The sequence below is a fragment of the Varanus komodoensis genome, unplaced genomic scaffold, assembly GCF_004798865.1.
Source record: "Varanus komodoensis strain SLA01 unplaced genomic scaffold, ASM479886v1 scaffold26, whole genome shotgun sequence".
NCBI lineage: Eukaryota > Metazoa > Chordata > Lepidosauria > Squamata > Varanidae > Varanus > Varanus komodoensis.
The window spans coordinates 10,302,537-10,316,123 of NW_025335684.1; the positions used below are offsets into that span (position 1 = coordinate 10,302,537).

The 13,587-nt window shown below is 51.4% G+C and overlaps 1 protein-coding gene across 1 annotated transcript in view; it reads right to left on the reverse strand.

Moving 5' to 3' along the window:
- Positions 1-2,252: 2,252 nt before the first annotated feature.
- The window catches only part of BMERB1 (bMERB domain containing 1), a 34,040-nt gene continuing 22,705 nt past the window's right edge, over positions 2,253-13,587 (reverse strand). Inside the window, exons 2-6 of the mRNA XM_044433748.1 lie at positions 13,383-13,506; positions 7,242-7,315; positions 5,275-5,389; positions 2,610-2,692; positions 2,253-2,374 (exon numbers count right to left, since the gene is read on the reverse strand). Coding sequence (XP_044289683.1) covers positions 2,253-2,374; positions 2,610-2,692; positions 5,275-5,389; positions 7,242-7,315; positions 13,383-13,506 — 518 coding nt within the window. The remainder of the gene's footprint in view (positions 2,375-2,609; positions 2,693-5,274; positions 5,390-7,241; positions 7,316-13,382; positions 13,507-13,587) is intronic.

The following is a 13,587-nucleotide window of genomic DNA, read 5'->3' on the forward strand; positions in this document are numbered from 1 at the left end:
CTACTCCTCGCTGCCGGGTCCTTTCAACTGGAGACGCCACTGCCTAAACCAAGGACCTTCTCTGCACAAAGCAGGAGGTGCAGCTCCCAGCTGCAGTTCTTCTGCTGAGGCAGGGACCCCCTTTCTGCTGAATGAGGATTCGGGGCATAATTAAGGACTCTAGCTGCTCGCTTGTCCCAATCTCCGGGCCTTTGCCCAAGTCCAGCTGTGGAGCTGAAAGCACCCTGCTCTTCTGTCCCCAGGGGAACTGTCTTCCCCGTATCCCATTATCGCTGGTGCTTATGGAAGCTAGAATCCGGAGGGCACCACGTCGCCACCACCAGCTGCATCCCCGTGGCCTCTCGGCACGTGAGACTGCTTGTCTGCCTGGTCTAGTGCTGGCTGCTCTGACTGGCAGCAGCTCTTCAGAGGCCTTTCCCAGCATCTCCTTGCTGCTCAGTCCTGCCAGGGATTGGACCTGGAGCTACCTTCGTTCCAAGCACAAGTCCATTCCTCAGCACTAGATGAAGAGGTGATTCCACGTTTCACGTCCATCTCCAAGTTGTGTTGGGCCGTGTTTAATCAGAGAGAGCAAAGGATGCAGGAAGGGGGCTGGTGTCCATCTTTGCCTACCCTTTTTGGAACTAAAATGGCCATGGTTCATCTGCTTATTTTCCTTCTTACTTTACAAAGCATGTGAAGATGTCTGCTCAGGAGGTTAGATCCGGGTTTACGCAGGATCAGCTGTGAGGGTGCAGGTGGCGTCTGCCCCCTCGCCTTCCTAGGGTAACTCCTGAAAGCAGCACATGGAATCCAGGGATCCTGCTGAATGAAGCGAACTGTGGGGAGAAGCAGCTCCCCAACAATCAGGTGGGGGGACCTTCCGCAATCCAAGCCCCTCCCCTGGAATGAAGGTCTATCCGTATCTCAGTATTTGGGGTACCTCCCATCTGTCTGGCATGATCCTGAGTAGGCTGAAGAACAAGTGCCATTTAATGAGCGCCTGGCTTGTGCTTCCCACCCACTGGCTGTCGGTTCACCCCCCCAGAGAGCAACATGTGCCAAGGGCCTCTCAGACAGATGGCTGTCCTCCCCCAGAGCTGGACGCATCATGCATTTAGCAGAAGACAACTGACCGACCACCGAGATACTAAAACATTGCTGAGATACCAGATGTGCCTCCAGCTGGGCAAAGTTTGGCTTCTGGGCCTGGGTTCCTGGCGTTTGTTCTGCATGTCACCCCCACCAGTGGCTTGCTCATGTCAAGCATGACAAGTCTAATAAATAAAGTCACAAGAGACAGACGGGAATTCTTCAGCAGCTTCCGGTCAGCTATTAGCTGCGTCACATATTTACAATCTTTATTAACACACCTGTAGTTGCAACAAGTGGCCCACTTGATTGGCCCACAGCTTGATCGGCCCACTTGATTGGCCCACCGCTCAAACACTGCTTGCCGAGGGAAGAAGTGTGGAATGTATCCTACACACACAGACTATTAAAACTGCTATTCTATATATTACTCAGTATGATTTTCTAGTTCACAGCTGGTAGGGGATGTTTGCTCCCCATGTACACCTATCTAATATCGATATATCTATAGAGACCTCTATCGGGGTGTGGAGCCTTCCCCCCTGAGCGTTGGATTCAATGTTGGAGAAGCTCTTGGGGCACGTTCCAGTGCTGGAAGGAGCCAAAGGCAAAGAGGATGGGCCAAGAGACAAAAATGCAAGCACATTTTAGCTCTTACTGCCTGCAACTGTGCCTTAGACAAGGCAGCTCAACCATCTTGGACAGGGAGGGAAACCATGACAAAGGAAACTGCCAAATATCTGGTGGGCAGGAGAGAAGAGATGTGGCCTTGGAGAGTCCCAGGCAGCGGGGTCTGCCCACAGGCCTGAAGTGTCCCAACCTTGATAGGTAAATATGGATAAAAATCGGCACTGCCTGTTCCCTGCGAGTCATCCCTCTCGTATGTGTAAGAGTAACATTTTTTTACAAGTCCTCTCTGTTCCCTGGATATAGTTATATTTAGATATACTCCTTGTCTTAACCTAAGCATGCTTGCTGAGTGATCCATGCAACAGTGAAGGACTGACCAAGTGGTACATTCAGCACTACAACAGTTACTGTAAGAAACTGTACGGGAAACTCAACTATCAAGATATTTGGATGCGCTTGCGTCCTTTCTCCCCCCCACACACACACACCCCCTGCAGTTTTTCATCCATTAGCTATGTGTGTCAAAAAGGTGTGCCCCAGAGAACGGGGTGCTACATGATGGCACATTGGGCAGCCCCACAGCAATCCTTGATCAGAGCGATTCCTGTCTTGGCGATGGTGGGTTTGTCGGGCGGGAGCGGAGGAGGTTCCGCCTTCTTCTCTGTGGGCGTACCTGCAAGGGTCAGGAGAACATCATTAATAGCTTGATCGGAGTTTTAAGGTGGCACCGAGCCCTTAATGCACACACCGGGCATCCTGTCAGCAGGTAAAGGTGAAACGGTCCTATGCACATGGCTTCTGCACCAAAGCTGTCACACCCTCATGCAGGGTTGGTGCCCAACCTCAGGCAATCCCCGGATTGTTTGATTCAGTGTTTTTTGCAAGGATATTTTAAAGAGAGCACTCACTGGTAGGAGATCGAACGACTTTATCTAAAGTTTTCAACTTGATCCGGAGGAACTCCGCCATCTCCTTGTCTTCTTCCTTTTCCCTGTTTGAAAGAAAATTACAATAATTTAGCTGGGACCTGGAAAACAACAGCAGCTTTAAAAAGCGTAGCGGAGAGAGAGTGGAAGTGAGGAGCAGCAGAAGTTGCAGGACAAATCGAAGGAAGGGTATCCTTATATTGCACCCAAGGAGTGACTAAATTCAACGAAGTCCGCAGAAGGCTCAGCGCAGGGTCGGACGAAGGAATCGCTGCCTGAAACAGGGTGGGAGGGGAGAGATCCCCAATTTCATATTTGACACCATTGGGCTATTTTAGACCCTGGACTGAATTGTCCTAAGGCACATTTAGGCAGAGCTGTACAATTTCCATCACACACAAGTCGCAACACTAGCACTATGCACAAGTTAGAATTGCTAAGAGTCCCAGAACCTTTGTCTGCCTCGAAAGATGGCAGGATGGATCCACACGCAGGCCTGTGCCCTTCTTGCTTTCGTATGTATTCCTCCCATGGTAAAGCAGGCAATGTTTCTGCTCTGTCTCCATACCTCCACTCTATGCTTGATGTGTAAGACAAAACAAAAACGATGATCATTGCGGAAAGAAAAACTCGCGATTGAAAGAAAATGCCAGTCCAGTGAAGGGAACAGTTGCAATCCAAACAAACTTTTAGTAATGCTGGACCAGTCCAGTTCAGAAGTCCGAGTTCTCCCATGCCTCCCGCTGCCTTTGCAGCCAGGAGAACTTGGATCTAGGGTTGGGACGGCACTCATGGGAACCCATCCCTCCAGCATTTGAAGGCTTCCTCTCATGTTCAGCCCAGTCTTGGAAAGTGCACCAAACCGAGAGGAAGTGCTCACGGAATGAAGGCTGCACAATGGCGACCTTCTTCTGCATCCGGAGCAGCGAGACAAAGGCTGTTGCAGGTGGGGTGGAAGAGGAGTGCTGCTTGGGCAGTCGTCACACGGGACTCCATCCCTGGCGAGCTCCATTCCTGGTGAGTCCCACACAAGCAGCCTCCTTCTGGATGCAGATCCGGCCTGTTTTGTGCAGCTGCGACCTGCTCTTGAGCAAGGTGCCTGCCTTTGGACCAGGGATGTCTTCCCTGGGAACACAACATCAGAAGAAAGGCCGTTCCTTTGGTGCGTCATCAACCGAAAAGGATGCTACAAAGGCATCCATGGATGCCTATGGCAACCACTCTGGAGCCAGGTGTGCCTGCCGGGATCAAATGGCCCACAGTGAGCTTCAGCTGCCCTCTGTTTGAATCAGAACGATGAAAAGCAATGCCTTGGAAACCTGCAAAGAGTTCTAGCTTTACAGGGACTTGGTGTTTATTCCGAGTGCTCTCCCCAGGGCTGAAAGGGCCTTTTGTTGTGATGCTCATGAATGGATTCTGGCCAAGGCGGTGGATCTGTTCTCTGGAGGTCTTCATCAGGACAGTAAGCCTTATAGCTAATTACTGGAATGACTACAATGGAGTTCTGTCAAGACCCGAGGCAGCTTGAGGGCTCCCTCTGCTGGCCAAGGGCTGGCACAGCAGCTCTGTTGGTTGCAGGATTCTGTCCCCAGCCCACAGTAGCTGCCAGGGCGCTCATGAGGTCCACCTGGGGAGCCCTGGGCAAGAGCTATATAAGAACCAGTTCTTGCCCTCAGAAGCTGCCTCGGTGAGGAGGGTCTCCTGTTGTTGCTGACCTGGAGCTCTGTTAGACCTGGAACTCCGCTCCTGTGTCCTGCCTGCACCTCTTCTCTCCCTGCCAGTCTCTCTCCCTTCCTCGGCTCTTTGACCCTTGGCTCGCTCTGGGCTCCACTGCCATCTCTACAGACTCGCCCAGTAGATCAGCCTCCGGCTTGGACTTGGACTGAGTATCGGGCTTCCTCTTGCTGTGCTCTGTCTGCCTATGGTCCCGGTGCCTTTACCCTGCTAGGCAGCCGCCCTTGCCCCGGATGCTGACAAGTTCTTCATTGTGACTTGTGTCTCCGCTTTGCGAAGTCCAGCTCTGATGCCCTCTCTGGTTTGTAGCTCATTGGGTTGCTGCTGTGATTGTTTTCTCCTTTGCCTTGGATCAGCAAGAAAGAAATGCTTACCACAAACAAAACTTGCTGTCCTTCAATAAAAGGTTCCCTCTCTGCCAGGGGTGGGAAGCATGTGTCCCTTCTGATGCTTTATCTCCAATTCCCAGTCTAGATGGTATGGACAATGGTCAGGGATGATGGGAATTGAAGTACATCAGCATCTGGAGGAAATCAAACCAGTCAATCTTAAAGGAAATCAACCCTGACTGCTCTTTAGAAGGCCAAATCCTGAAGATGAAACTCAAAGACTTTGGCCACGTAATGAGAAGGAAGGACTCCCTGGAGAAGAGCCTGATGCTGGGAACAATTGACGGCAAAAGGAGAAGGGGAGGGCAGAGGTTGAGGTGGCTGGATGGATGGAGTCACTGAAGCAGTCGGTGTGGCATTAGGTGGACTCCAGGGGTTGGCGGAGGACAGGAGAGCCTGGAGGAATGTTGTCCATGAGACGGGTGCAACTCTGAGTACCGGGAAGAGTGGGGTGTGACTTTCTGAGTAAACAGCAACAAAGCATCTGGAGGGGCACAGTTCCCTGCAACCTTCAGTCTGCCTACCTTAATCGCTCCACTTCTGCATCATCGACAAGAAAGTCTCTTTTTTGCACCAGTTTGTGAATCTTCTGAATCAATTCATCTTCCCTTTGCTTCTGCAGCTTCGTCTTGTCTTTTTCTGTCCAAGAAAGAAGGGGAGGCAACAGTGGGCAGGTTAGCAGCAGTTAAATGCATTTTCTTCCGGTTCTACAGCAAAGTTTGGCTTTCTCAACAACGCTTGGAGGAAGGCAGAACATTTGCCAAGCATCTTTTTTGGGCAAAGAGCCAAATTCTACCTTGGAGATGCTCCTTGGTTGTGCAGGCACATTCCAGCATGGGGTGAGACCAAACACCAGTGGAACCGGGCCCAAAATAATCACCTCTTTCAGCTTAAATCTTCTATTCCCAATAACTAAGGAGCTGAGGCACCTTCAGTTCTGCTGCCACTATTTATTAGGTCGATTTCACTCTGGGACACACATGCATGCTGGGGAGAATCACGTGAAAAGAATCCACTAGAACTTCAATAATATGAAAAGCACAATGCAGCTCATGGCTGTGCTCCGGGTCTCCGTGTGGGACACACGGGCAAGTTCTGGAAGCTGCCAGCTGCCTCCCCTCCCCATCCCACAAGACAGTCCCAAAAGTTCGCCTGGCGCCTAAGTTACGGAACGCGCTCCCCAGAGAGGTCCGCCTGGCGCCGTCGTTATTTGTTGTTCGGCGCCAGGCGAAGACCTTTTTATTCAAGCGGCATTTTAACTGTTAATATTATTGGATTTTATCTGGCCAGGGAGGCTTATTTTATACTGTATTGTTGTATTTTTAATTTAATATTTATATTTTTAATTTATATTATAATTATTTTAACTTAGTGATGTAAGCCGCCCTGAGGCTTCGGCGAATGGGGCGGCATAAAAATGTTTAAATAAATAAATAAATAAATGCCCTTCTCCAAGCAGCCTTGGAGAAGAGGCAGACATGTTTCTTCCTACACTGACTCCCTGGAAAGGGAGGGAATCTAAGCGCAAATCCCCAGCTTGAGATTGGGAGTGTTGTTCCAACCTTACACCTAAGAACCATCCCAGGCTCTCTGGATGCTGGCTTGCACTGTAAATTACATTTAAAAACGTGTATGATTGAATACAGAATAATAAATCATGAATGACATCAGCCAACTTGACCTAATCCTGTGCTTGCAGTTGGCTTGCATTCTTTTCACTATTATTATTATTATTATTATTATTATTATTATTATTATTATTATTATTATTATTACATTTCTATGCCGCCCTTTGCCGAAGCCTCGGGGCGGCTTACAACACAATAATCATATGAAATGCTGGTTGCTGCTGTGGAACTGAATTGCACTTTTAATATCTTCTTTTGTTTTAATCCATCGTAAGTTCTTTTTGTAAGCTGCCCCAGCTGCCCATTTTTGCTGGGAAGGTGGGCATAAATCAAGTATCAGGCAAGGTGCAAACTGATGCCACCAGTATATATTTTATGCCCAATTTTACAAGCCTTTAAGATGCTTTTAAATAATGCAGGGTTTTGGGAAGAGTTGTTTTATTACAGCTTAATCTTTCGGTCGGAGGCAACAAGGCCTGTCAGGCATTCTGGCAATAAATCTGCTTAGCTTCAAAAGTGGGGCAAAAGAAATTCACAAAAGCCAAGATACTCTGTGATTCTGCAGCAGGAGGGGGTGGGGAGTGATTATTCCTAGGAGAGCCCCAAGGGACCCCCAGACTTGGGGGAAGGGAGGGGTCTGTATTCCTTTAGCGTTGCTATCGATTTATCCAGTTGCATTTTCGTTTTTCAACAGCCTCTGTTCAGGGGATCAGGGGGATTGCAAGCTGCTCAAAAGGCATTCCAGTAGGATACAGCTTGGATTTTGGATGTTCTTAGATTTCTCTTTTTTTATTATTTTATTTTTTGGCTGGGGGGAACATGCTATTTTGACTTGCATGCAAGAAATATGAGAGAGAAATTACCTGGCACCGCTACTAAACTCTGCAGCTCTTTCTTAAGGTTCATAATGTCCTTGCACAACTGGATGTCATCCATCCTAAGGAACCAGGGACAACAAGAAGGGAGAGCATCACATGTGTCCATTATCGGACAGCAAGCTCAGCAATGCAAAATCTCAGGGCCGGTGCCCAAAGCCAGCCCTCCAGGGATTCCCAGCTGGCCTCACCCTTTCCCTTTCCCCAGCTACAGATCCCTTGTTGGTTCCCCGATTTCCGTGCAGTTTTTAAATCATTCTTAAAGGTTGAAAGTCCTTTCTGAAGGCTTAGTTCTGGCAGGAAGAGCTCGAAGCGAAAACAGGCTGTTATTTTGTTCCCCTGCCACCACCTCTGGCCCCCCCTCAAGTAGCCTGAGCAAGATACGAGCATCCGAAAGAAGCTGCTGGTATTCGGCCCGCCTCCTGGGTCTGAGCACCCCAAGGGTGGGCAGAAGCTGGCCTTTTCTGGCGCTCTTCTGCTCTTAAGATAGACTTGTGGGTGTTTGGGACTTCGAGAAGCCCTTGCCAGCATGGCTGCTGGTCAGAAATGCTGTGAGTGGATATCCAAAACATCTGGAGATCTACTTTCTGCCCACCCCTGGAATACCCAGTCAGAGGATCCTCCTGATTCAGCACACCAACAGCAGGGAAGTTTGAGCAAATGCGAACAGCCGCGATCTCAGTGTATTTTGTCAAAAGTAAGTGTTCTAGAACTTGCGTTAAGTGTTGAGGGTTCATGTGTTTCTCGCCCACTGAACTCTAGTGGTCTTGGTGGCCAGGCTCCAGAGCATCCACGAATACCAGTCATGGGAGCATAAGAGCAAGAGAGAGAGAATGAAGACCAGGGCCGTTTTTGTCACAGAACGCACCGGAACGGCGTTCTGGCACCTTTTTTTGACACATTTTTCCAAGGGATTGTGAATCGCCCTGTTGGGCGTAGCAGGTCGGCAGCAGAAATCATTAACATGGTGCCTGCGGAATTGTGAGGGCGCTGCTCGGCTCGGGACGCTGCTCGGCTTGGGATCGGTCGTGTGGTCGCGCTCTGAGTGCTTACTGCCGCGGCGACCATTATGTTTATGTGTGTGTAGAGTTGGTGAGCTGAAAATCTTTTTTAGTGCCAAAGTGTGACCCCAAGACGTGAGTTCCGGCACCATTTTTCCTTACAAAAAAGGCACTGAGGATGACAGTCACCTTATGGGGTCCTCATCAGCAGCTGGCTGGCCGGCCCGGGGAGAACAGGAGCAGAGCTCGGTCCAGCAAGACTGGGCTTGTGTCACTCTGTTGTCTTGACGGCCACAGAAACGATCGGGGGGCTGGAGCAGCGATGATGAATGGGACTGCTCGGCTTAGAGAAAGGTTGAGTCAGGGTTGAGAGGACAGAGGGTTTAAGATAATGCATGGTGCTCCTCTTCCCGTAACACTCAAACCCCATGAAGCTGAGTTTTGGGAGGTTTAGGACAGATAAAAGGGAGTGCTTCTTCACACCGCTTATCCTTAAATTGTGCGGAATTCACTGCCCTGGGAGGCGGTGATGGCCACCGCTCTGGATGGCTTCAAAAGGGGGATTGCACAGACTCCAGCGGGACAAGCCATCTGTGGCCACTAGCCCTGCTGGCCGTGTGTTCCCTCCTTCACCAGCGGCGGCCTGCTTGCACGCACCCATTGCTAAATTGCTGGACAGGTGGAGGCCTTGCCCCCCTCCTGCTGGAGGGATCCTGCGGGCAGCTGGCTTGCCACTGTGTGTGCAGAGTGCTGGGCTCGATGGACCATGGGTCTGATCCAGCAGGGAGTTTTAAAGTTCTTATGTACCCAGTCTGGGCAACCAGAAATGGCTCTCAAGCCTTTGCAGGGCAATGGACCCTCTTCGGGTCCTCCACTTTTAGAAACCTACAGCTCCCACAAGGGTCTGTGCAGGATTCGAGGGTAGATCATGGAGGCCACTCTTGAAGCGATGGTTGCAAGAGCTCCCTTCCTGGGGAATCAGGCACGTCCAGGGAATTGCTTGGGCCAATACTCTTTGTTTGTAGGCAGAAATTATAGGAGGGTCCCAGTGGCTGTGAGCTCCGTGGAAGAACATCGGGATGCTAATTCATCAAAGTGACAGTGCTGAATTAAGAGAAGCAGCTCGTCCTGAAGGGAACATGTTGCCTTGCCATGATTTGTCATCGCAGTCGGCGTGATGACAAATACTAGGATGTCAGCGAGGGCCAAAAGACCACACCGTGTGCTCTGCAAGCGTAAAAAGTGATGCCAGTTTCATTCTTTTTTCAGGTTTCCAGCCCCTGTTGCTTTCACAGATCCTCAGGCATCTTTCGCTTTGTCATCCCCTAATCAACAGAATTGGATCTTTTAATGTTCTCCTTTTTTGGGGATGTACGAGAATGTTGTTCCACGTTGCATGAATATTCATGACCAGAGATTCCACCCCCTCAAGAGAAAAGAAAAGGGGAAGGGGAAGGGGGGAACTGGAAAGGGAAAGAGGGAACAGGAACGGGAACGGGAACAGGAAGAGCCTGCCATTCTGTGAACCCACATGTATCAGAAAAGGCCAGCCTGTTCCAGACGGCACAAACTGGCTTCACAGAAAATTGAACTCATCTGGATAGATTGCAGATTCTCCAGCAGCCCAAGAGCAGCGTGCGTGTTTGTCTGTTTGCTGGTGGAGTTATTCTGGGCTGATGGTGGGGTGAAAAGGATCAGGTCTCTTTCCCACAGTCCCGATTGTGAGTTTCCGTTGTTCCGGCTCTGGTGACAGCAGCATCAGGAGAGGGTGGGTAGAAATAGTTTCAGTGAAGAAGTGGAGGTAAAAGCAGATGGAATCTCGAAACTTTGGGACTAGCGGAGCACATTTGGAATTTTAAGAGACTGTCATGGGCACATTCACAAAATGGCCGCCGGGGTAGCTGGGGCTGGTCTCACAATACTCATTTCCCAGACATCATCGGCACCAATTAAACCTAATGTGAGAAATCAGACACTTTTCCTCAGCGTGTTTCCATGTCGCATTTGTGCAAAGCCTTTCTTCTAATGTTCCCTGTCTTTTCTTATTCTTTTTCCCGGCTTTGAATCTAGGTCATTAGCATTGCCAGCGCTTTACAGGTTAAGGCAGCCTGGAATATTCCTACTGGAGGACGGCTCTGCAGATGAGTCTTCTGCTTAATGTTTGGATGGCGAACTCAGAAATGCAAGGTGGAATCCAATAGCTTCCGTGCAAGTTCCAGTAGAAACCTAGCAATGTTACAAGCAGCCGTCACCAGCTGGCGGTTTGAGCATCTTCATCATGTACCCAGGCAGTTGCTGAGATCAGAACTGGCAGCCTGCCCTTTTTCTTCCCCCTTCCCCCTTCCCCCTTCCCTTCCCCAACCCAAATGAGGCTTATTTTCTCCTGGGCAGTAGCCAGAACTGCAGAATATGTGATCTGGGCTGGAGGGAGGTGAGTATATGGCATTTCTTGCTAGGTTCTACTCCTTTTTGCCTTCCCTACTAGATTTTCAATGTGCAGTCTTGTAAGGAGGAGCAGTTTGGCAAAGGAATCTGACTTCACTCCCGCCTGCAGACTGAAATGACCAGTGGGGGGGAGGGGGTAGCCACTCTGGGTTTTTCTCTGGACTTCTGGCCCACAGTGCCAAATCCTACTCCCAAATTAGGTGCAACACTGTGGATAGTTTTTGTTGACAGTTCAGGCTGAAGCATGGAGTGGATACATAACCCCCTGACACGGGAGGAGATCAGTGATGCTTGGGATGAATGATCAGCCCTGATGCAGAACCCAGGTCAGCCGGGCACAAGCCGCCTTCCTATCAGCAACCCCGTCGTCCTTCCACAGTGCCCTCTAAGCCGGCAGGGCAGGCCGTTGCAGGCCTTGCACTGAGGAACTGGGAAATCCAGGTTCTACTCCCCATTTGGCCATGGAAGTCACTAGGTGGCTTCGAGCCAGTTGTGGACTCTCATCCAAGCCTACCTCGCAGGGCTGCTGCTAAGAAAGGAGTGGGGAGCGACGACACGAGGGAAAACGGTGGGGCGGGAATGCGATGTGGCGAGGGCGGCAAACTGGGATGCTGACTGGGAAGCCCAAGCAGGGGCAGAGAGAAACAGATGTTGTCAGCAGGCTGAGAAGGGAGAAGCCCAGGTAGTTTACAGAAGTACAAAAACATTTAGGAAAGAAATCCAAGGTGTGGCGAGAAACAACTCCAGGCTCAGCATCTGTGCAGGTTCCAAATCCGATGCAGGAAACTCTTCTCTGAGTGAGATTTCTCATGTAGCTTGAATGGCATCAGCCACGCATAGAAACAAGGTAGGACTCTCTAACCGATACAGAACTTGGCGTGTGATTTAGTTTGAGACCAGGGAAGACGAAGAGAGTCAAAGACGGGGCCAGGTCACAACGTCCCCTCAGGTGGGTTTTGGCCCATGCTAGTGGCCATTTTGGACATTCGATGCCGACACGGAGTTGTCAGCTCTCACAAAACCTGGAGTACATTTGTCTGAGGGTTAAACAACCCCCAAGCAGCCCAGGGTCCATTTTAGGGATACCATATCCTCAAGGAGCCCTGCTACCCACATCCAGATGACACGACCAAGCCATAGTGATCGATCCCCCACCGAGGGCTGAACAGTCAAAATGGCCACCAGGTCATGCCACAACTGACCACGGCCTCCGTAAGCCACCAAGGGCTACGACAGGCATGCGGAGCGGGTCACCAAGTCGCATGGTTTCTCTCTCCGCCTTGTCCTGGGACAGTTTCCCCCACATTCAGTGGAACGGAGTGGGCAGAAAATGTTAGTGGGGGGTGGCTACAGCGAAGGACCGTGGCAGGATCCGTGCCAGCAGCTCATCCACTTCTGGCCGCTGCATAAGCTGGTGTGCCCCCCTTGCGATGACAAGGCTTTCCAGCTGTTTGAAGCGAATAAGCAGAGGGCTCCATCTTCGCAGGGAGAGTGAATTATGAGAAGCGAGGCAAAGCCCTCATCAAGAGGATGACTGTGAGCCAAACTCTCCCTGGAGGGTTTGCGTCAGAGAGTCCGTCTTAAGTTTGGCCAGCCAAGTGCTGCTGAGCCACACCAGGCGTTGCAACAGCCAAAAACACTGGGGAAATTAAAAGGGCAAACTGGAAACCAGGAACAAACAGGCCGGGGAGAAAAAGCCGACAAGCAGCATTGATGGGCAGATGGCGCCCTCCGTACCCTTTCCTGGAACGGGGAGCGAGGATTTATTACAAAGCCTTTGCGCTGTTTGCCGTTGAAAACTGCCCAGGGAAATCTGGGGCGGTTGGGCGAAGGCTCGGATTCTGGCTCGGAGTCTACGCAGCGAAGTGTTTGCTCGGTTCTGCAGCGCCAGGTGTGAGGACGCTAATTCCCCCCTCGCTTAAGACCCTGCAATCCCTCCCAGCTCCTCTTCCGCCGTGGCATTTGTCACGGCTCTGCTGACAAGGTGCTTAATTGCCCAACGCTTCTGGTCCAGCAGCAATAAATCTGCTGCACGATGAAAGCGTGCCTCATCCCCAAGCAGCAGCCCTTGCAGCCGCCTTCGTAAGCAGCCGGGCTCGGCCGGGACGGCACGCCGTGGAGCCTGGGCCGGTAGAAGGCTCGGCAGCAGGAAGAATGGGGTGCGGAACCTCTTTCAGCCACATGGCAGGGATGGGCGGAGCCAAGGACTAAGGGGAGGGACTCCAGACACCTGCAGTTCCAAGTGCCCTCTAGCAAGCTGAACCACAGGCCTCTGAGCATGTAAAGAGTGCATGCTGAGCCCAAACAAGAACCTTCTCCCCGGCCTCCCCCTTCATTCACACGGTGGGCTCCACCTTGGGGTGGCCCCTACTGGTGGGCAGCCAGCTGGCAAGACCCACGGAAGTCGTCCATCGGGCCAGCTCTTCTCTCCCAGCGCCTCATCACAGGGCCAGGGGCTGGCAAGCCACAGCTCCCCCTCCGCTGACCATGCAGCCGCATCCCTTCTCCGCACGGGGAGGGAGGGCGAGCGACGTGACCCGCCGGGTTCCGTCTGCCGCACATCACAGCCTCTCCCTGCCCTCTCCCAGAAGGGTGTCTGAGCCTGCCGCCTCTCTTTGCCTCATGGCAGGGCCGACCCACCACCTCCCCCCCAGCCCCATAGGACCCCCTGTTTCCTACTTACATAAACCTGAGTTCAGACTCTCTTCGGACCAGGACTTCCCGAAGCCTCTGGATCTTGGCCATCTCTAGTTCTATCTCCTCCGGCATCATGGTGGTTTCAGCCATTGAGACGACGTCCGGCTGAGCTGCGCAAGCACAAGACAACGCCGTGAGCCCGGCTTCCCCCCTCCGCACATTCAGAGCCACAGGCCTTCCTTGCAAAGTGT